This window comes from Lissotriton helveticus, chromosome 3_1 (genome assembly GCF_964261635.1).
Source record: "Lissotriton helveticus chromosome 3_1, aLisHel1.1, whole genome shotgun sequence".
In the NCBI taxonomy this organism is placed as follows: Eukaryota; Metazoa; Chordata; class Amphibia; order Caudata; family Salamandridae; genus Lissotriton; species Lissotriton helveticus.
Genome location: NC_136061.1, coordinates 954,809,978 through 954,833,707, shown reverse-complemented (window position 1 = coordinate 954,833,707; position 23,730 = coordinate 954,809,978). Strand labels below are relative to the sequence as shown.

At 47.8% G+C, this 23,730-nt stretch overlaps 1 protein-coding gene across 7 annotated transcripts in view; it reads left to right on the top strand.

Moving 5' to 3' along the window:
- The window catches only part of RBM44 (RNA binding motif protein 44), a 1,911,902-nt gene that overhangs the window by 133,316 nt on the left and 1,754,856 nt on the right, over positions 1-23,730 (top strand). For 3 of the 7 annotated variants that reach the window (XM_078681325.1, XM_078681323.1, XM_078681324.1), the window contains exon 2: positions 2,522-2,907. The exons of 3 other annotated variants lie outside the window; for them this stretch is intronic. In XM_078681325.1, coding sequence (XP_078537451.1) covers positions 2,637-2,907 — 271 coding nt within the window. In that variant the 5' untranslated portion in view covers positions 2,522-2,636. The remainder of the gene's footprint in view (positions 1-2,521; positions 2,908-23,730) is intronic. One more of the 7 variants, XM_078681326.1, reaches the window with a different exon arrangement.

Sequence of the window (23,730 nt, the reverse complement as noted above, 5' to 3'; positions counted from 1 at the left end):
GTAAATCCCTAACATCCCTAACCAACGTGTGGTGCCAGGACTATGAGCTTAGGAGGTAAACAGGATAGAAACAACAGGAACTATAATCAATGGAATGTCTGTGCCAATTCGCTGGTTTGCCAGATCATCGTAGATATTCAGTGCGACATAATGTCCCCTTGTGTCAATAACTATACACATCTGCCCCAATAAGATGCAATAGATATGTGCTAAGGTATAAAAACCTTCAGGAAAGAGAAGATGCAAGGCATAGAAAATGGGACACAGTTGCAGAGAATACTGAAGAGAGGCTGTGCTCTTCATGCTTAGGTCGGCAGCTGAGATGTGGGCTCTTGTGCACAGCCATCTCTTGTGCATTGTTTGGGGTCCCAGCTAGCTCATGGGTGTCGTTATTCATCCATGGCAAATTAAGGCAGTCTCAATCTTTGATCCATTTTGGTTGCTGCTGTCTTAGCAACATGACTGCCTTTACATTATTTTATCAGGGCTGGCGGAATGGTCCCCATTATGTAGGGGCCTTTTGTTTGAGACCAAAAGATGACTGCTGATTCCAAGCTGTTTAGCTGAAGTTGTATGACAGCCAACCAGTCTTTATTAGCGTCAGCATTCTAGTAACATTTCAAAGATTTTTTTTTTTCAATCTGAGGGCTATTTTTGTGAGATTCAATACCAACCAGAAATTTACCAAGTAGATTGAACAGGAGCCATAGCCAGATATAGGTAGAACTATTAATATCTGAGGTCCATGTGGAACTTCGCATTCCAACATGGTGTATCTGTAATTGAGAAAAATTATTTTTGCATATCAGGAAAGATCAAAACGTACACATTGTTACTGAGGAGGAACTTGACACTGCGCCTATTCTCTCCAACTTAACTGATGGTCCATGAGATGAAATATGGCTTAATAGTGGCAACAAGACCAGCAAAGCAGCATTACTCTAATTGGCTCTTGGAAGTGCTTAGTTGTAAAAAGCAAAGTGTGCCAAAACCTGGCTGTAAGCCCTTTTGAGATAGGAATGTATAACTTTTTTTCTCAGGGATGTTGTAGAATACATTACCCACCAATTTACTCATGCCTTTTAGCTTCCACTGGTACAGAAGTAATTGGATTAAAGTTGTTGGATTTGAGGAATTTTTTCACTCATTAGACTTGCTGACCCTGTACCTTTTGCATAAGAGCTACACTAATGGTATAAAAACATTGGCTCATGGCACCTAGGCAGTAACATGATCTGGATCCCTTTATTGAGCTTTCTTGGTAATAAAATAAAACCGGCTACTTCGTTGATTCCACCAATATAATACGTAGGCAACCGGCTGTTCCATGTTGAGGGAGGTAATAGGATGCGTTAAATGTATTTATTAATTAAGGAGTGCCAGTCTACATAGGACAGCAATTTTGAAAAATTCCTTTTGGGCACTTATGGTGTCCCTGCCTTAAATTAATATCTCATGGCGAGTATGAGGTTTTTGAGTTGGTTGTCTGCTGGTCAGAGCCACTTATTTAAAGAACTATATCTGGATTGATTTGAGTTTGGCTCCTAAGACCATGTCTATTATGAGGGTATTTGTTATATTATAGCCACATGCAGAAGCTCGGGAATACATGTTTCACTGAAGTTATTCCCTCTGACATATGCTTCCGGAGTTGATGGGCCAGATTTACAACACATCTTCATTTTGTAAGGTCTAGAAACTTCTTGGAAGAATCTCATGTCATCTTGCAGTGGCTCATAGCCATTAATCTTACAAAAATAGAAGCATGCCCTTGAGTTGTGTCCTCTTCCAGTTTTTGATGTGAAACCTCTTGGAAGAATCATGTCCTCTTGCAGTGGCTCATAGCCTTTAATCTTATAAAAACAGAAGCATGACCTTGAGTTGTGTGACCTCTTCTAGTTTTTGATGTGTAATCCTGGTCCTCCATCATTAGTCTCCACTGATTTCATGAACAAGCCAACTACTAGCCCAGTAAATGATAAAAGTGTACAAAGAAGAATAGCAAAAATTTAGATTTTGATTTTTGGTTTCTTGTAATTGAGCTATTTTGAGTGCCAACTGCCACCTGGGACCTGACCGGTGTTGTGCATTGTTTTTTTTTTTTTTGTGAAGCTGTGCCTCTTGATTTTTCTTACCTTTTCTTGTTCTTTTTAAACGGATATTATTCAAAGCCTTTCTTTTTGTCTGCAGTAGGGTTTGTCGGATGTTTTTTTTCTTTTGGGTTTATTGTATAACTTTACTACAAGAAAAAATGCAGGAAGGCTACAACAAGGTTTCCATTGTAAAACTGTTTCGGTAACTTGCCCTCAGGTGGAGATTTTAAGTGTTCATGAATTCAGTGAAGATTCCTGTGTTGGACAACTATGATTACAAGTGAGTACTTTTTCCCTCTTTTAAAATCCTTTGTCTTTTTTGCCTTGTATTTTATTTTTAACCTTCTATTTGTAATGAGGATTTCGTACTGCAAGTGTTGCTGATTTAAAAACAGTTTTTAATTTTCCAACATTTCTTTACATTTCAGGGCCCATTGTGTGTTTGTTTAGCTGTGTTTGGCAGCCTGGCATCTCATCACAGGTATTGCACGAACTTTACCTCTGACCTCATTAATCCTGTCCTTTTCAACTACAGTCACAAAAATGGGTCCTCCCTTGTTACTAATGTCTTCAGTTCCACAGAGCATGACATTTCTGCTCTTTGATCAGAACTGTGGTTCCTCAGTACCTTTTTTTGGGCATATGGACACCATCTCCCACTTTCTACCAGGAGGTTTTCTACATACAAGGGCAGTGTGTCCCACTTTGACAATGAATCTTGATCATATTCTCTCCTTCTACAGTGGTGGAAGGTACATTCAACCTTTTATGAATACAGCTACAATGGGCCTTGAACATTTCAGTGAACCACCAGGTGAGTTCTTAAACTGTATAAGTTGGGATAGTTCAAACATTTGATAAACAGTGCCATTGATAGATTGTGTATTTCTCTGCGAAAAAAACTGAATAGTGCTTTACTTGAAATACTTGCAAACAACGAGTAAAAATGTCTACTCCTCAACCCCACTTTGCTGTCTGTTGTAGTAATACCCCAGCATGCTATTTCATGTCTAGATGTATCCTTTAAAAATAATCAAATAAAAGCTGTGGGAGATACAAGGTACATTTAACCACATTCATATGCTCTTTATGGAAAACCGGACTGTAATAAATGCGTAAATAGTTTTTTAATGGATAAGATACAATTAATTTCAATTAGATTGTTATATAATTTCTTTCCACATAGCACTTCAGACCTCTTGCACGCACCTTTTGTGACCGCTAGTATATTATCTCTATTTTGTATGTTTACCTTTACTAAACCATTACACTAAATGTGGTGTATGCTATGGTATCACTGATCTTACCACTAGCACAGAAGCGAAGATTAGCTGTTTAACACATTGAGGAAATGTATTCTGGTTGGGTGACCACCTGCTGAGGGCTATGATTGGGTCTTGGTAAATGGGAACCTCTAATCTAGATTATGTAAACATTGCATTCCTGCCCAAAATTCCATAATGTTCGAACACAGACATACTAAGTGGAACCAAATTATCTCAGCCTCTGTAAGGCTTCTAAAGCAATCTTGGGTAAACACACACTTTGTACTTATAGTCTGCCAGCTATTAGTACAAAGTGCGTGTTTACGGACCGCTTACAGGTTTTCAAAACACATAAATGAAATGCATTATCATTTACAATGACAGTGGCTCAAACTCACAAAGGCGAGACCTATTGCATTGCAAATGCTTGTTAATGCTCTGTTTTGTCGCCTGCATAAAAGTTTACTTTTGCCATGTGTGGTATTGCATGTATAATGATTATTTCAACATGTATTGAGGCTACTAATAGTTCAAGAAAGGGCACAAACATGTTAGGCATTTGAAACCCCGCGCAGTATCTCTTCTGATACTTGTGCTGCCTTGTCCAGAATTAATCAATATTGTGGCAACGGCTCTCTCATAGGTGCCTCATTACTTTTGTTACCTGTGATGGGAATCTAAACTAGTATGATGAATAACTCGATACAGTTCATGAAGTTAAATGCTTTTTATGTGTTTATCATTAGAATTGCTGCTTTTTTGTTTTTTCTGTCTTTGAGACTGAGAAGTAATAAATAGCCCGTATTAAATAATTAGTAATTGCAACAGTTTGACTTCCCGAGATGAAAGCAATTTGATCATTATGAATTAACCTCCTAGTTCCTTTTGATAATGTATTAGCCAACATTTTAACAGTAGTGGATTTCTTAATTCTCTGTAGAAAGTCTTGTTTAGTGGAGAAAATGTATGAGATTGATTACTTCAGCTGCTTTATAGTTATTTTAGGAACCATTATTAGTGGCAGATATGTATCTCTCGGACTTCCCTTCACATTGCAATTAGCTTGATAGATTTCCTTATAATGAGGCAAGAAAAGTTCTGTATCTTTGACACTGCAACTCAGCAAATGATCATCACTAGCCCAGATGACAAAAGGAAAGGGAGAGTTAGGCTATCAAAATCACTTTGGTAATGATAGGCATCCAATAACTAATAAAACAACCAATGACCATGAACAAAGATATAGAATGCGATCAGGTTTATTGGTCCTCGAGGTTAGAAACCCTTTTGAGTTCCTCTATCTTGTTAGTAAACTTAGAATTTCTCATCCAACCTCTGTTTTTCTTTAATTTTATTTTTGTAAGGTATGCACTAGTGCCTTGACGGGTGTCATGGTGCCGAAGGAAACCAGAAAAATAAAAAATAGTTGTTAAAGGCTGCCAGGGGCAAAAAAGATTTTCAATACCTTTTTGAGGATCGATAGTTGGAGACTGTATAAATTGATTGGGAGAGACGATTTCAATTATTGACTGCTGGGTAGGAAAAAGAACAAACCACCAAACTGGTTTGTCTTAATGCGGGAATTTGAGAAGAGTGCGAGGTTAGGTAAATGAAGAGCTTGAGGGAGTATGAGATTTCAATCTTCTATTCAGGTAGAAAGGACCAGTTAGGCTGTATGCTTCGTGTGCGAAGGAGCATTTCTAATTGGGTGCCAAAAAAGTCCTTGTGGACGGGGCGAAATGTGGGAAATGGCTGAGCGTTCCAATAAGTCGACTGCCATATTTTTGATTACCTGAGACAAAGAGTGAGGTATACTGGTATGCCAAGATAAGACCGTACAGTATTTAAGACTGGAAATGATTAGACCATAACTGACTGGCTTTTGCACTGAAGATAAAGTCATTATGCTCGGTTGTTTGATTACATCGGTTTGACCTTTTACCTTGCCTTACGCAGCAGTGCACGCGCAGGTCGCGAGACCTCTAGTAGGTGAAAAACGGGGAAATCATGCTGACCTGTGTGCGTTTCTTTTTCAGCTACCCATTGGCCTTAGCGTGCGTCTTTTAATTAAAGATTGCACGCTATTGGCCAAAGGCGGGTGCATTGCTTCGCCCACGACCTATTGGTGTCTATTACGTGCTTGGTGTGCGTAATAGACACCAATAGGCCGTCACGTGGTTTCAATTAGTGCCCAGACACGGGCGCCATAATTGAAAGCACGTCTCCTGTGGCGCGCGCGCACCACTCAGCGGGATTGTTAATTTTAATTTTTGGATCCATTTCTCAGGGAAGCAATGGTGCAATTCTGGGAGCGTCGTAAGCAGAATCTAGCTACCAGTGTGTGTCTTGTTTTGTAATTTAGCATTTGCTGCCTGCCGTCGCCACTGCTGGTCAGTTTGTTATCCTCTCTCCATCGCTTTGTTTTCCCTTCCCCTCTCCATCGCTTATTTTCTTTCAGAACTCGCAAACTCTCTCCAGTTTTTTTTGTGCTCTAATCATCGCTTTTATTATTTCCTTCTCTCGTCTTTCCTTTCTACTCCCCAACACCTTCTGCACTTTCTTCTGGAATGATCCACAACACAAAAACAGCTCGAACACGCCTGACTCTGAAGAGCGCCTAGAAGCCCAGTCACTTGTCAAGACTGCGATATGCGGGGCGTGGCCAGGCGCTGAAGCAAATGGCTGCCTAGTTGCGGAGCTCCGCCGGAGCCTACCCTGTCCCCGGCCTAAATCCGTAAAGAAGGCGCCCGGAGACCGAGCAGCATCATCCCCTTAGGGCCCGATCGCCAAGGGAGTTCCGGGGGTGCTTTTCTGGTCTCCCGGCTCCCTCCGGGGCCGAGGATCGGGCGCCCGGGAGTCGCGGAGGAGGCGGCCTGACCGGCCTGGAGCCCAAGGACCGCGAGGGCCTAAAATCGAGACCCCGGCTTAAGGCCTAATCGCGAGCTGGCACAATCAAAATACCGACGAAGAGACTGTGGCGGCGAGGGGCGGCGCACACCGCATACGGTCCGGAGGTGGACATTATCTACTGTGGGCACTCCCTCCCCTGGGAGCTGTGCGGGGCCCAAGGTGAGGCTGGCGAGAGGACGACGTGGGCGCGCCATTTTGCACCTGCAGCGCGGAGACCTACCCGGGAGAAAGCCGTTTCTTCCCCGGCCCTTGGGGGCTGCGCCGTCCTCCCTGCTGGAGAGACCCGGCCTGCTGAGGACCTCCTGCGGGGCCCTGGGGCCCCCAGCCACACCGCGGCCTGGTGAGGAGTCCTGACCCAACGGAGACGGTCCATAGCGCTGGAGTGGGGCCCGCGCGCGGCTCCGCTGGCTGGTGGTGGCGCGGCCCCGGCCCAGGAGGCGATGGCAGAGTCCTGCCTTCATCCTGAGGACTCTGGGAGGGCCGGTTGACATCGGTGGAAGTAAGCAGGCCTGAGGTGGGGGCTGACATTGAGACGTGCGAGTGGCATACAACAGCGTATACAGGGAGGCAAGGCGCCCCGCTGCGAGGAGTGCCTCGTGGGCCACGGAGGAGGCGGCTGCACTGAGAATTGACCTGAGCCCTACCTGGGCTGCTTCTTGGGCCGCGCACGCTTGGCTGCCGCACCCGTGGGCGGCGTGCGGATCAACTATGAGGCCTAAATGGAATACCACCTCCCAAACCTCTAAAATCGACAAATACGTGGTGCCGCTGGGACAAAGCCAGGGGGGTGCGGCTGCTGACGAGCTGGCGGGGTAAAAAGAGCCATCCCTGACCTCAATGTCGGCAATCCAGACGCTGGGCACCACCCTGGAGACCAAAATGGACAAGATCTCCATAGAGGTCAATCTCCTTCGCGCCGACCTGGGGGAAGACCACGGAAAGATCGAAAGCTAACGAGTCAGAGATCAAGACGCTCCAAACCACCTCAAAAACACTTGAAAAACGGGTGAGTGAACTCGTTCATCAACACCGCCAGATGGCCCTCAGGTTGGAGGATCAGGAAGGATGGGCCCGGCGGAGTAACATATGCGTGGTGGGGGTGCCTGAAGGAACGGAGGGGCCGAGCATGGAGCTGTTCCTTGAAGACCTCGTCCTCACCCACTAAAAGCCCAAACACCTGTCCAACATCTTTACAGTGGAGCGAGCGCACCGGGCGCCGGTTCCCAAACCCAAGCCGGGGGCCCCGCCTAGGACAATTATAGCAAAAGTCCTGAACTACAGGGACCGGGACGCCATCCTCCAGGCGGCAAGACAAAATGGCGATCTGCAGCTCTAAGGATCCACGATCCGTTTCCCCCCCCCCCCCCCCCCCCGACTTCACGTTGCAGGTCCAACAGGAAAGACGCTCCTTCATGGGTGTTAAGACTGCACTTCGGGAGCGGGGCATCAAATACATGATGTTTTTTTCCAGCTAAATTGAAAATTATCGCTGGCGGTAAGTCCCTGTTCTTCACCTTGCCAGCGGAGGTCCAAAGCTGGCTGGACAGTGAGCCAACACACGAGCAGGCACGACAAAAGAACGACTCCTGGTGGGAGAGCAGGGTGGCTTCGCCGGGATCCACGGCTGATAGATCGGAAGTCGATGTCAAGAGTCAGCGATCGTGGCGGTCCAGGTCAGCTAGCCCTAAATGGGGGTCCCTCCGAGACAATACGAGCTGCTGTGGACGAGGTGCTGCTGACTGAGGATCTGACAGAACTGTAACGTATAAAAGAACTGGGGGGTTACTGCTGAGCAATTATGCTGATGGGTGCCACGTTTCCTTCCATGACACTTCTCTGTATGCTCACCTGTGTTGTATGCTCACCTGTGTCTGGGGGCCTTTTGCCGAATGTGGAACACTTTAGGGGGGCAGGGTTAGGCTCTGGTTGGAACTGGGGCCAGCACACTTCCCCTACAGGAGTTTCTGCGGGAGGGGTTCATCCCTTCATCCCGGGTTGGGGTTGGGCGATAGGCGCTCTGCTAATTGGGGTTGCGGGCAGTTTGAAGCCCTTAGAGCAGGGAGCAGGGTGGGGGTGGGAGTTGTGGTTTGGGGGGTGGCAGGCTTTGAGATGGGCAGGGGGGCGGGGGGAGTTTGGGGGAGAGGGGTTATGGGGGGATGGGGGGGATGGTTGGGTTAAGTTGAGTGTGGTCACTTGTTACTGATGATACTTTGACTGTGTGCTGTACCTGGGGCTACAGGGCTGTTAGTGCGGCTCAACGTAATCGCTACTATGGGGTGGGATAAAAGCCTCAGAGTTCTGAGCTGGAATGTCAACGGTCTGGGGGACAAACTGAAGAGAACTATGGTGTTGCAATTCATTAAACGACAAAGGCCTGATGTAGTGTTCCTAGAAGAGACCCACCTGATGGGGAATAATTGCCACACACTCAATAGGTGGGGTTACTCCCTAGCCGTCCACGCTGGTTTTAAGTCAGGGTCCAGCGGGGTTGGGGTGCTGATACACCGTACTTTCCCCCTTGTCGTAGACCACACAGAAGCTGACCCCCTCAGGCGCTATGTTGTTTCTGGTAAGTGGGAGGGACGCAGGCTCAATCTAGTCACCACCTACATCCCACCTGGGCTTCAGACACAATCTTACCAAGAGCATGGCAAACTACTCATCTCCCTCCCTGATGGGCAGCTCCTGGTGGGGGGGGGGAAATCTCAAGACTGTGGTTTCAGGACGATTGGACAGACTCCCACCCAGAGACATACCACCCCGCCACATGTGGTTAACTGATTTTATGGACACGTTTGGCCTCACAGATGTGTGGTGCCTCCTGGGGACACACAGTACACTTTCTTCTCTGGACCACACCGTACATTCTCCCGCATCGACTATATTCTAGCGCCACTACAACAGGGCACCACCATTCGCGAAGCTACACATCTGGCCAGGGGTATCTCGGACCACTCCCCCATTGTTGGTGCACCTCACTATTGGGGACAGGCGGGAGGGTACTATAGCACCGATAAGCGCCTGGTACCTCCGGAATGAGGACACGAAGAAGAAACTAGAAGTGGCAATGGAGCAATATTTTGAAACCAACAAGGGCACAGTTGACTCCTCGTTAGTCCTCTGGGAGGCTTTCAAGGCGGTGTTACGGGGAGAGGCCCTCTCAGTGATAGCTGGCCACCGTAAGGAGCGTGGGCACAACTGGTTAAGGTGGAGGGAGATCTCCGCGACCTGGAGGCGGCAGTGCAATCTGACGGGGACCCAGAGGTGACTCACCAAATGCAACTCAAAGGGGAGGAGTACAAGGCCCTGGCCACAGATGCCGCCAAACACCTTGTTAGAGACAGGGAAGGCAGAATATATGATCAGGGGGACAAGGCGGGCTAACTAATTGCATGGCTAGATAGAAAACAGCAGCTACAAAAGGTGGTGGCGGAGTTGAAGACTGAGTCCGGGGAGGTTGTCTCTGAACCTCGCAAAATTGTCAGGGAGTTTGCGCGGCACTATCAGAGGGTGTACAGCAGAGGGTCTGACCGGTCAGAGGAGGACTCCGTCGACATGTTGGCGAATATTCGCCTGCCAACCCTCTCAGAGGTAGAGCGGGAGGCCCTGGAGGGACCTCTCACATCGGGGAGCTAGACCGCACTATCAGGGACCTCCATCCAGGGAAAGCCCTTGGCCCCAACGGGTTACCTATCGAATTATACAAGCTTAAACTTGACGACCATAGCCCATACTTAAAAAGTATGTTTGAAGAAAGCAGGGAGATGGGCAGGCTGCCGAGAGATCAGCGTATAGCCACTATTGTGGCCATTCCAAAAGAGGGCAAACCGAAAAACGCGTGTGCCTCCTATAGGCCCAAATCACTGCTGAATGCAGAACCCAAGATTCTTGCCAAGGTCTTGGCCAACAGGCTTAAACCAGTTCAGTCCACTTTGGTCCATCCGGACCAATCAGGCTTTATGCTTCACCGCAACACAGCACTAAACCTCCGAAGACTTCACGGAGTGCTGGGGCGGTGTCACACAATTCAGGAAGAGGCGGTTGTGGTATCACTGGACGCCGCAATGGCATTCGACACGCTAGAATGGCCATATATGATGGCGGTCCTCTGGAAAATGGGCTTTGGGCCTGAGTTCATCCATTGGGTCCGCCTCCTCTACGCGGAGCCTCTGGCGCAGGTAGTGGTCAACAACAAGGTCTCCGATGTCTTTGCCTTGGAAAGGGGAACACGCCAGGGGTGTCCTCTTTCGCCCCTGCTATTCGCTCTGTCCTTAGAGCTGCTCGCGGCCTGGATCAGACAGGATGTCGCGATCAGAGGGCTCAGGTTGGCCGACGGCTGGGAGGACAGAATCTCGCTTTACGCGGACGATATCCTTCTGTACCTCGCCAGTCCCCTTACGTCCCTTACAGTAGCGATGGATATTTTCACCAGTTTTGGCAAAAACTTGGGGTACAGCATTAACTGGGCCAAGTCTATACTATATGTGCTGCAGGGCGATCAACTAATGATCCCCCGGAATTGCCCGCTAACGATTGCCCCGGAGGGGTTTAAATACCTTGAGGTTTTTATCTCTAGGGACCATACGATTCGGTATGAGAGGAACCTCCTTCCGCCTTTACAACGCTTCAAGAAGGATTCAGCCTCCTTGCAGAAGCTCCCCCTGGCCCTATTGGGCAGGGCGGCACTCTTCAAAATGATGGCCCTGCCCAGATTCCTTTACGTGGTACAGAACTACCCAGACATGATCCCACAGTCGTACTTCAGGTCGGTGGATTCCACACTAAGAAAGCTGCTATGGGCTGGGGTGCCCCGAATCTCCCTCCAGAAACTAACACTGGGATGGTTTGTTGGTGGCATTGCGCTCACGGACGTTCAGAAGTAGTATTGGGCTGCACACCTGGCGGCCATCAATCAGGGTACGTACTGTGATGGCAACGAACCGGGGTACGCAATGGACCGGTGGCTGTTACCAGGCGGAAACTACGAAGCCGCGCTATACTCCAAAACAGGCAGATACCCATTAACCGGACCCACTAAACACTCAGTTCAGATATGGCACACAGCACAGCGACAGTTGGGGTGGGCAGACACTCTCACTATGGCACTACACTATGGGCCTCCGAAAGGTTGGGAACCCTGGGCCGCACCAAGGGGTTCCACAAATGGGACCTAATCGGGATTTCTTGCATAAAGGACCTGTGGGGTCGGGAAGGGGTGGTCTCCTTTGCATCACTCCAACACACTTATGAGCTAGTTCAAACAGAGTATTTCCGCTACATCCAGGTTAGGCACTCCCTGCAGTCCAATATTCCATTAGGTACGATGCCCCCGCCTTCATCCCCCTTGGAAGATGGGTTACTCGACGGTCATCTCCCTGAGCACGCCATCTCCCTCACATACAAAAAGATTATTAACAACTCCCCTGATCTCCTGCCAAACCTCAAAGGGAAGTGGGAGGCTGACGGGCTCGAAATAGACTAGGAGGAATGGAGGTCAGCATTAGCCTCTCCTAGAGAGGTCACAATATCGGCACGATTCCGCCTCATACAGCTGAAAATCCTTCACAGAGTCTATATCTCAGGAACGAGGTTGCAACTGATGGGCCGCAGCTCGGATGGGCTCTGTAGGAGAGGGTGGGGAAACAGTGGAACCTTCTTCCACATGCTGTGCGTGTCCGGTTCTCCAGGTATATTGGCGTCGTATCCATCAATGCATGTGGGAGGTGTGGGGGGTGGAGCTTAGAGTTGAGGCAAAGAAATGTCTATTAAACATCTGGGAGCCCACCGACTTGTCGCCACGAGGGAAGCTCTGGGCCACGCTGGGCTTTGCAGTCGCAAAGAGAAACATCGCTAGGCTCTGAGGGGCAGTGGAACACCCTAAACTGGCCGCGTGGCAGACTGACATGGACTGGTGTATGCTCCAGGAGAAGACTGTGTATATAGCTAGAGGGTGTCCACGAAAGTAGGGAGAAGTGTGGTCAAGGTGGAACGAATATAGGGGGTACATATGCGAGCCTCCCCAGGTTACGCCGATTGATGAACCGCTTGAACCGATTGATTAAAATTGTACGTAATGAACTGCACTGAACAAGTCTGAAAACTGAATGCTATGTAAGCCCAGCCCTATTGGTACGATTGTAAGCACTTTACTGTCTGTATGTGATGACCACTGTTGTTGTCTGAACTGTTAATACAAAGTTAAAAAAATAAAAAAAGACTGCGATATGCCAAAACAATGTCAAATATAAACTTTCACTATGTTGACGAGACCGAGCGTGATTCTAATAGTGACCTGTAGGGAGAGTGTGTATTTTCGACTCCTTTTATTTCTAAACTCTGCAATCGATAAATAAATGATCGTGTTTTTAGAAATTAATTTACAATTTGTACTTGCCCAGCGTATTTGTACAACCTCCAGATTATTTGAAAGTATTTAGGAGTGGGCGGAGAGAGGTGGGCCTGGCTGTTCAGAGAGGCCTCGAGCCTTTACTCTGTATTTCAATTATTCTGAGATGAAAGGAGGTTGGCCTCTCATTAGATGATGGATGCTTCCTATTTTCTTGGGGTGACTTCTGCTGCTGTGGTCAGCGCGCGCCAGCTTTGTGAAGATGTGCTCTGTGCCAATCAACCCCTCTCACACGACCTAGCCACAGCTCCTCAACCAGAAACTTCAGTTTATAGAATGCCTTCTGAAATGTCAGAAAATGTATGGTTTAGGCAATAGGTTAGTGTCTCTTCTTAAACAATCTAAAAATCCTACATGGATAGGTTTATAAACGACTTTATTGAAAGTAAACTGCTTGCTATATCAGGTAATTTCTTCAAGCACTAATCAGCGTGTAATGCAGTTGAACCACAATGTAGTGCCAACTTTGTACTATACTATTCTGCATGCATGTCAATAGTACTTTAGCACAACAAATTAGTGCTTTATGACCAAACTTTTTTTTTTTTTAACAAAAGCGATACTGCTCCTTTGCGTATGATTCTATGGCAGGACCAGAGGCTTCGGATTATGCCTTCTTCCTTCGCTTTATTATTACACAGCAGCAAGAAAAACAGCAAAACGACTACATTTCCCATGAAGACTTGGGAAACAGAAAAGTCTCAACATTGGTCCTTTGTCAGTATCCACACTCCGGCAGCTCCCATCATGCACTGCTGCTGTTTCCTCTTCCTCTTCCTCTTTCTTCGCTGCTCACCAGCAAGTTAAGTGTTTTTTTCTCTCTCTCCTGGGTTTTGGGGGCTGTGGTGGTAGCGTTTTTTGTTCATTGATAAGCGCTAGCATTTTCCTTCATAGAGATTCCCCCTGGTAATCGTGGGACGCTTTCAGCGCTCCTCGCGCGATTTTGAGCCCAGTTGCAGCGCGGTGTGGTCCTCCCACCGCTAGGGGGCGAGCTCTCTTCTCTGTGGCCAGCGTGAGTGAGGGACGCTTTTTCAAAGCGTTTTTCGCGCATTTGCCACAGGCAGCTTGTCTTGTCCATTGCCACCCGGTCTGACACCCTGTGGGGTTGCAATCTTAGTGTTTACCTCAGTTTGAACGCCCTGTGTGGGTTGTATTGTCCGCTTGTCTTACACCCTGCGGGGTTGCAATAAGCACCAGACTGCTGGTGCAGTGGGGTGCTTTGCCGGGTGGTGCCCCGTGAAATTGAGGGCTGCGGCGTCCCCAGGGCTAGTTCCTTAAATTGTGTGCCTAAGTGCCCCCACATTTGTCTGGGCTCCCTCCCAGGTTCAAATTAGTGCCTGTGACGGTCCTTATTTAATTTGCTGTGCCACAACTCTGATACTCCTGCATAGCCTAACTTATCTCATGATGCAGGGGCAGCAAGGCCAGTACCCAGAGGAGGACCCTCTGAATTACGCCAGTTGGGATGAGGACTTTTACCAAGCGGTCGATGACTCTATTTACAGGGCCGTAGATCAGGCCATGATTCCCTTAGAGCAGCATCTCACGGCGCGGATGGATGAGGCATACGTGAAACTTGCGGCCCTTATTCCCGCCCCGGCCCCTGCGCCTTGACCCCCCGACCCCCTCCCCTCCCCCAACCGACCCCGCGCACTATGTTCCCGGAGCCACAGGATGACTGGGATTCTCCAGAAACGGACGAAGAGGCCTGCTCCTCTAGGTCATGGCTCCCATCCCAGACTTGCTCCTCCTCCGGAACATCCCAACTTTCTTGGGATTTTCCAATCCTACACCCCCACTCTCCTCACATTCTGCTCAATCCGGACGGGGTTACCCACCGGTTAGTCCAGGAGGAATCGCTGAGGCTGATGGCCTGGAGGATCTCCAGCGTCGCTGGACGCTCCCAGGCCTTTCGGGAAAAGCAGAGGACATGCTCTTCAAGGCATGGGCTGATGGCACGACCAGGAGATACCGATCAGCCTGGCATAGATGGCGTGATTGGTGTGTGCTGTAGGAAGGTGGATATCTGACTGTATGGTTACCCCAACTTTTTGCCTAGTGTTTAGCTGGTTTTTGACTTAGCCTGGGGCCCTGAAAGGCAGGATCCCAGGCCAACTATCTGCTCTCCCTATAAAATGGACTCCATGTACTTTAGGTACATACCTAATTGGGAATTGGGTCACCTCTGTGAGCCCCTGTATAGTGTACCATAGGTACCCAGGGCATAGGTGCATCCAAGGCCTACCAGGGACTGCAGCATGTATTATGCCACCCCTGGCTGGCTATCCAAACTGACACCACAGGCTGATCACTCAGCTTGGGTAAGGTGGTGTAATCACCCCTTACTTAGATATAGTATATCTATATCTACCTTATATATAGACACATAGTAACATATAAGTCACTCCTATGGCAGGCCTTAACAATCTTGGAGGCAGAGTGCTTGGTTTTATGTGAGAGGGTGCCCTAGCATGAGCTGAGCCCCTCTGCAGCTTTCGGAACCATCTCCGTATAGCTGTTCTATGATATAGCCATACCATATACTCTTAAGTGCATTATAATCCTCGCGGTTAATGCTAACTTTGGTTTGGCTTTATCAAAACATGTCGTGTAAGGTGTCAAACCTCTTTGGAATACTACCCCCCCCGCCAATCCTGGCGGCGGGAGTAGCATTCCACCCTTCTAGAGGGAGAAGACATGTTGGTTACTGCTTTAACCGGTTAAAGTTATACAGAGCCTCCGCATCACAAAATGGATGCTGCTGCCACAGACACGAGACTGACCTCCTGCTGCTGGACGAAACTCCGGCAGGGGAGGCCTGGACAATGGGTTTCCTGCCTTGGGAGGTGCTAGCACCTCCCCAGACAGGCTTTTAGTGTATTGGGACAGGGAGGGCTGCAAAATGAGACACTGCCTGGGGCACACAAGGTGCTCCATGCATAGCTCAGTTGAAACCAGTTGCTGGGCACTCCAGCCCCGCTCTGGCACGAAACTGGACAAAGAGAAATGGGTGTAACCACCCCCTTCTCTGGGTGCACCCATAGGAGGGACCTAGCAGGTAATCCAGCCCCTTAGATAAGTATAAAGATAGGAGCTGTGTCTAGAGACATTAGATTATCCTGCACTGAAACGAACTCTTGGACCTTCGACTTTCTACTTCAACTGGAAGACGGAAGACATCTCCCTTGTGGTCAAGGAGTGACCACCCTGGTCAAGGAGTGACCACCCTGTTCAAACAGGCACCACCAGTAACTAGCCGGTTTGCTTTGTCGACGCTCCCGACGGAACCCGAAGACTCAGCTACTCAGGACTGGACTTCCAGACTTCTTGGACTCCGATCCACAGCAAAGCTGAGACCCGTGGCGGACACAAGAGACTGGGACCAGACTCCCATGACAGCCTGCAAATTGCTAACTGCATCGACTCCTGAGGTAACTCGCAGTTGTGCATTGGGGTACGAGAAGCCCCAGACCCGAGTGCCATTTGCACCGAAGCTCGGCCCTCCACACTCCACGAGTGCTGCGTGGGGCCCGCCTGTGGATTTCAGCTCGACGCGTCTTCCCGGTTGCTAGCCCTTTGGCTAGTGAGCCCCCTGAAGGCAAACCTTTGAACTCATCTTGCTTTCCTGGTTGCTCCAGGCTTGCTCCAGCTTCCCTACAAAGGAGAAGCCCCTCAGACCTTGCTGGTCTGAAGCCAATCTTCACATCCTGCCTGGGTTGCGGTTGCCAAGGCTTGTTGAGTCCAATCCGAATACCGATACCCAGACTGTCTTCTCTGCTTTCAGGTTATTCAGCTCCTTGATCCACCCTTGGATCCACCCGGACACTTCCTTCGGCCGCCTGCAGCACTTCTTTTGCAGGTCTCCATTGACAGCATCGATGAAACCCGACACGAAAAGACACCAATGCACCCGGCTTCCCTGGGTGAGGTAACTCGAGTACTCCGGTGCTCCCGTGGGTATTGACTATCCAAGTGTCCTCCTAGTTTAAAGGGGTTTCACCGTAGTCCACCTGGAAGTGTCCTTAATCAGTAACTTTGTGACTTCTTTTTTCTCCATTGTCAGTCAATGGTAACTTGCGTCTGTGTTCTCACACTGCACTCGTCTTCCGTTGGTCTCCTACTTCCATACCTTTGGTTCTGTAGTGTAGCCCCAGCGATTCCCTAGGCCTATTCACTTTTCCTGAAGTGGTTCTTATACCACTTACTTAGTATATGGTTCGTCAGGCCCCTTGGGCAGAATTGTATTTGTGCAACTTATAGTATGCTTAATGAGTAACTTGTAACGTATCTCGAACTCTGACCTCATAAAGAGTGCAGAGGGTTTGTGTTAGTAATAAATACATGTATATTTGATATATACCTTGTGTGGTGTCCTTTCATTTGGTATTCAAGGGATTATATATGGTAAAAAAGCTGGCTTCACATGCTCTCCGAAGTTTTAGCCTAAGACTGCTGGTCCATGCTACCACTAGGATAGCTTGTCTATAAGTTTGACTTTACAACCACCATCATTAAGGGTCGTTTAGACTGGTGCAAGGTGCCCACTATGTAAATGTAAATGTAGTTGAGCTTATATAGCGCACAGCTACCCACAGTGGGTTTCCCGGCGCTTGCTTAGGGAACCCTTCCTGGTATTCCCCTGTGAAATAGCAGGGTATCCACAAGGTGAAAGTCTGGCATCCCGCCGCAAGGGGCCGTTGTGAAGATTAAGCAAGCTGTTGCCCAGAATTGCAGAGTGTGAACCCGTGAGTCGAGGAGGCACCGGGGCGAGAATTATCGAGTCCGAGGAATTTTTAGCCCAAGACCCGCCGAGGCGGGGAATTGAACCCTGGTCCAGGACCGATCTCAGCTTCCGGGTCTGCTGCCTCTAACCCCTGAGCCACACTTCTCCACCACTAGAATAGTGGACATCATATGCTAGGCTAACTTCTCACTTGTGCGACGGAGTTTTGATCCCGTGGGGGCAGATGTAGTCCACGTGCTTAACTTTCTGGCCGGTTTGGCGGAGGATGGCCTAGCCTACTGGTCAATCAACACTTTCCGTTCCGCAATCTCTGCTGGTCATGACCTGGTGCAAGGTTCCCCGATTGGGGAGCACCCCTTGGTGTGCAGTCTTCTGAGAGGGATCCGCCTCTCGCTGCCTCCTGAACCGCGCTATTCCGTCCTTTGGGACGTATACAGGGTTCTGAACTTGTTTCTGTCTTGGCAGCCGAATAGGTTTCTTTTTCGTAAAGAGCTCACAGCTAAATTGGCAATGCTATTGTACCTGATATCCTGCAGGCGGGTCTCGGACGTACGAGCAGTAGACATTACTGCCAGAGTTTTTTCCCCAGATGGGGTGTCCTTCACAGTGAGTAGGCGGACTAAGTCCCACACGCGGGTTATTTTGTACCCGGCTTTTCCAGATTCCCTTAAACTGTGTGGAGTGCAGTGCCTCCGTGCTTATGAGGATATGACTGACACTCGCCCTCCGGGCAAAAGACAACTTCTCATTGCCCTACGTAAACCGTACAAGGCTGTTTCTTCCCCAACAATCGCAAGGTGGGTGCGTTGGGTGATGCAGGAGGCGGGGATTGATACCAAGCAATTCGGTGCTCATTCCGCGAGAGGAGCGATGGCCTCTAAAGCTTTTGCCCTTGGGGCTAGATTAGGGTGTCTGATGCGAGCGGCCAATTGGTCCTCAGATTCCATGTTGAAGAGGTTTTATTTCAAGCCAGTGTTGGAAGTGGCTCGGCTAGTTGTTGACCAGCTTTGAACTGGCATAATCCGAAGCCTCTGGTCCTGCCATAGAATGAAAATTTGCCTAGCATTCGTGCTGGTAAGTTTCAATTCTATTAAGGACTCTGAGGTGAGGATTGTCCCCCACCCAATGACTTCCAAGAAGTGGACCCTCCCCGTACAGAATGTAAGTAAATCATTCATGGGATTTTCTGCTGATTATGGCTCTTGATGCTTTGCACTGTTTTCTCTTGCCATGTGACATTTGTTGTGCTGGTAGACGGTCTGTCTCTGACACTGCGGTTTTTGCAGGGAACGACTGTCTCAAACAGAATGCTGGAACATGGGCTTCACGCGAAGAAAGAGAAAGAGGAAACAGCAAGAGGAAACAGCAGCAGTGCATGACGGGAGCTGCTGGAGTTTGGATACTGACAAAGGACTAATGTTGAGACTTTTCTGTTTCCCAAGTGTTCATGGGAAATGTAATAGTCTTGCTGTTTTTCTTGCTGCTGTGTAATTATAAAGCGAAGGAAGAAGGCATAATCCTCGCCTCCGAGTCCTTAATACAATTGAAGCTTACCAGCACGAAGGCTAGGCAAACTTTCATTACACTCGCACACAATACTAGTGAATGACCGAAGAACGCACAGTTTTCGTCTGCAATAACACAAAGATCCTGTAATTGAGAACATCCATTCATCCAACCGTACTTCAAATACAACTCTTTAATGCACATAATGTTAGCCGAATGTTTCAACATTTTATATTGGCACATGTGAGAACGCTCATCATGTATCACTTCATGGCGCATTATTTTCTCTAAATGCCAAATCGTACCTATCAGTATTTGTTAACACAGAAATCTGCCCACTTATTGACATTTGTATGGTGCGTTTAGCGTTCTTATTTTAATTTGTAGTGTGCTAGTGGTAGCCAGTATGCTTGTGTGCTAAGGGGCTTTTTAAGGCTATTGTGTAGCAAGTAGTCTGTTTTTGCCCTCTTTAACACCAGAGGCAGTTGGTTACTTGTTTTGTTCCCTGTACCCTAGTGACACTAGCCTCTTCTGTACCCGTGATCTTGGCACTTTCATGTTTTTCCATTCAGCAACTAACTGTTTTCTTAGAAAACTGCATGTTGGAGGCATATGAGCTGCAGATTGTACACTTTGCATAGATCGCCAACTGGTGTTGGGCTCTGATGATTGCATGTTTTTGTCTTCGGACTCCTCCTTCGGTGCACAGTGCGCATGGGCTTCGGCTCCATCGTTAGATTGTTTTTTTCCGCCATCGGGTTCGGATGAAGCTTGCTGCGCTCCGGAACAGTTTCCAGACCCTTTCGACGCGCAATTGCATTCACTGACAGTATTGTTTTGATTTTGTGCCTTCGACGCGCACCTCGAAAGCTTCCATCACTCTAAGATGTCTGCGAACCTCGACGCGGGCCGTTGGGCCTACACGCGCCGATACAGACGGACATCGATGGAACGGACTCCCTTCAAAAAATGTCCACAGTGTGGTGCTAAATTTCCACACTGGGACCTCCATCCTGTATGCAATTTGTGCCTTTCTCCAGAACATCAAGAGGAAAATTGTGAGGCCTGCCTTTCATTTAAATCAAAAAAGACTATCCGGGATCATCTAGCTCGACGCCGAGACATGCAGCGAGGCACAGTCTCCATTACGGACATCTTCAATCCAGGTCCCAATAACCTTCCGGAGCCAGAAGAGATCCTGGACTCCGAAGCAGACGTCTCCGATGCCGATGATGACATCACTCCAGCTCAAAGGGGTGTGAGTACTGAAACCCCGGCCCGACCAAGCCCAAAGCAATGGCACCGGTAACACCTGCGCCTTCGGGCTCAGGTTCACACCTTACAAAGACTTTGTACGCACCGACCTTGGGATCGACACCGAAGGACAGACTAAAGCCATCCGCCTCGAACCAACCACTCTGCGCCGAAAAAACACCATCGGCACCGAGGCGCAACCATCCGAGTTGCCATGCCCTCTTCTGTCGGCACCGATGAAGCACTTAATGCCAAAACCTATAAAAGACCCCTCAGCACCGAAAGACTCCGATTAAAAATTCAGCGCCGAAGCAACTCGATAAGGCATAGACACCAAAACAGCCAGATAGACCATTGGCAGCGAAAAAACAAGATAAAACTTCAGCCCCGAAACAAACTGAAAAACCTTTGGCACCGAAGCACATAGAAAAGACTTTAGTGCCATCAAAACACAAGGCACCGAAAACTTTTCAACCCAGTAAAGGGGTTGTACCGGACAGTGTCCCAAAACACCCAAAAACAGTTCCCAAGGACAATTCTTCGACACTAAGCAAGTATGTGGAGTTCGAAGAACTTTTTTTTCCCCAGATCCAAAGCAGACAACTATATTTATCCTCCCAAAGACTGGGCATATAGTTACCAAGTTACCTGCAAAGAGGAAACCAGAACATTTACCCCAAATTCCCGTTCCTCCAAAGAAAATTCATACATCTACTAATACTTCTCCTCCACCTTCACCTCCACCAACTGATAACCCTAACTTAATAATTTCACCACCACACTCTCCACATTTACAGGATAGTGATGATTCACTGGGGCATGGAGATTTAGATGAGGATGTAATGCCATTAAGTCCTGTTAATTCACCACAGGAGCCAGACCCATGGCATGATTAGAACACTGATCCTGATCTAACGAATGATCCAGATTTCTACCTCTCGAAGCCATCTCCACCAGATGATAATGTGGGGTTTGCACAGCTTATTAACAGAGCGGCTGCATATCATAAAGTCAAACTTCATGCAGACCCTGTAGAGGAGGATTTTTTGCTAGAAACTTTTGCACAACCACAAAAATCTACTCATGTCTTACCTTTGCTTAAAGGCCTTATTAGACATGCTCCTGAGGTATTTAAAGACCCGGTCAGAGCTAGGGTTCTTAACCCCAGAGTTGATAAAAAATACAAAGCAGCTCCTAGTGACCCTGTTTACAATAAGGGCCAACTTCCCCTAGATTTATTAGTAGTAGCCAATGCACGTAAAAGAGCAAACTCACAGGGATCAGGCGAGACACCACCTCCTGACAAAGAATCTAAACTGTTAGACGCATCAGGTAAACGTATGGCGTCTCAGGCTGCTAATTCATGGAAAATCGCAAACACACAGGTCCACTATGAGGAGGGAACCTAATTACTAGTACCTCTTATAAAATGTGCACTAATGCAGCAGACACCGCGGCACGTGCTATAAATACTAGTGTGCCACTACGTAGACACGCATGGTTTAGAGTGTCTGGTTTTAAGCAAGAGCTGCAAAATACAATTCTCAACCAACCATTTGATCAAGAGCACCTTTTTGGACCTGCAGTTGATGCATCTTTAGAAAAGATTTAAAAAGATACAGAAACCGCAAAGTCTATGGGAGCCTTACAGTCGCCATCTGCCAGAGGGTCCTTTTGTCGCTCCTTTTACAGAGCATGTTCCAAAACTAACACATCAGAACACCAGACATCCTCCTATAAAAGTCCAAACCAAGGCTCTTTTTCTAGAGGTACAATAGAGGAGGTTACAGAGGTAACAACAAGGGTAGAGGCAGAGGTAACAACACCCGCAACTCCCCTAACAAACAGTGACTTCCCTAGACTTACCCCCGATCATCCCACACCTGTTGGGGGATGCATCTCACAGTTCCTACCTGTCTGGAATTCCCTCACAACAGACAGGTGGGTAAGACAAATTATCCAGTATGGTTATTGCCTGGAACTCACTTCTAAACCCCCAAACATTCCGCCAAGACAGCACCCAATGTCATTAGATCATCTAACGCTACTCAAACAAGAAGTCTTAGCAATGTTACAAAAAGATGCACTAGAGCCAGTTCCTCTAATTCATCAAGGGACAGGAGTTTACTCACTTTACTTCCTTATCCCAAAGAAAGACGGCTCTCTAAGACCAATACTGGACCTCAGACCGCTAAACTGTTACATTCATTCAGACCACTTTCACATGGTCACTTTACAACAAGTGCTTCCGTTACTGCAGCAAGGCGACTTTCTCTCCACTATAGATCTAACAGACGTCTACTTCCACATTCCAATACATCCCTCTCACAGGAAATATTTCCGATTTGTGGTAGATTGTCAACACTACCAGTTCAAGATGCTTCCGTTCGGAGTCACCACAGCACCCAGGGTCTTTACCAAATGCCTCACAGTAGTTGCAGCCCATCTCTGAAGACAATAAATTCATGTCTTCCCTTACCTAGACGATTGGCTTATAAAAGCCAACTCCCAAAACAGCTGTGTGCTGCACACGCTTCAAACAATATGGTTGCTTCACAATCTGGGATTTACTGTAAATGTAGCCAAATCCCATCTCCAACCATCTACAATGCAACAATATCTAGGGGCAACAGTAAACACTCACAGCCAAAGCTTATCCCAATCCCATCAGGATAAAAGCTATACAAACACTAGTGCAAAGATTTCAATCGCAACACACACTAGCAGCAAGAGTGTTCATGCAACTAATAGGAATGATGGCATCATGCATTGTTCTCGTCCCTCATGCAAAACTACAAATGCGGCCATTACAAGAATGTCTAGCACACCAGTGTAACCAGGCTCAAGGTCAACGAACAGATCTGGTGTTGGTAGACGACCGCACCCATCGCTCTCTGCAGCGGTGTAGCACAAAAACTTTTCCAAAGGATGGTCGTTCCTCGAGCCACTTTCACAGCTAGTACTAACAGATGCGTCGCTCACCGGCTGGGGAGCACAGCACCACAACCATACCACTCTAGGGTTATGGGCGTCTCAGCAAAAACAATTCCACATCAACTACGAATTGTTAGCAATCTCTCCAGTGCTAGAATCGTTTCAACCGCAACTCCTCAACAAAGTTGTCTTAATCTGTACAGACAACATGACTGCAATGTTTTACATACAAAAACAAGGAGGGACACACTCTCTCCAGTTATTCCGTCTAGCACAGAGCATTTGGAGGTGGGCCATTCTGCGAAACATATACCTCTTAGCAGAACATCTATCAGGAGTACACAATCAAACAGCAGATCTGCTCAGAAGTCAAACACAACAGATCCACGAATGGGAACTTCATCCTCAAGTTCTTCTATTCTTTCGTATGTGGGTACAACTAGACATAGATCTGTTTGCCAAACACAAAATGCCAAAACTTTGCATCCAGGTACCCACACCCATTGTCCAAAGGCAATGCGCTATGGATGAACTGGTCAGGAAAATTTGCTTACGCTTTTCTACCTCTCCCACTCATTCCATTGTTGGTGAGGAAGCTTCAAAAGCATTCCCTTACAA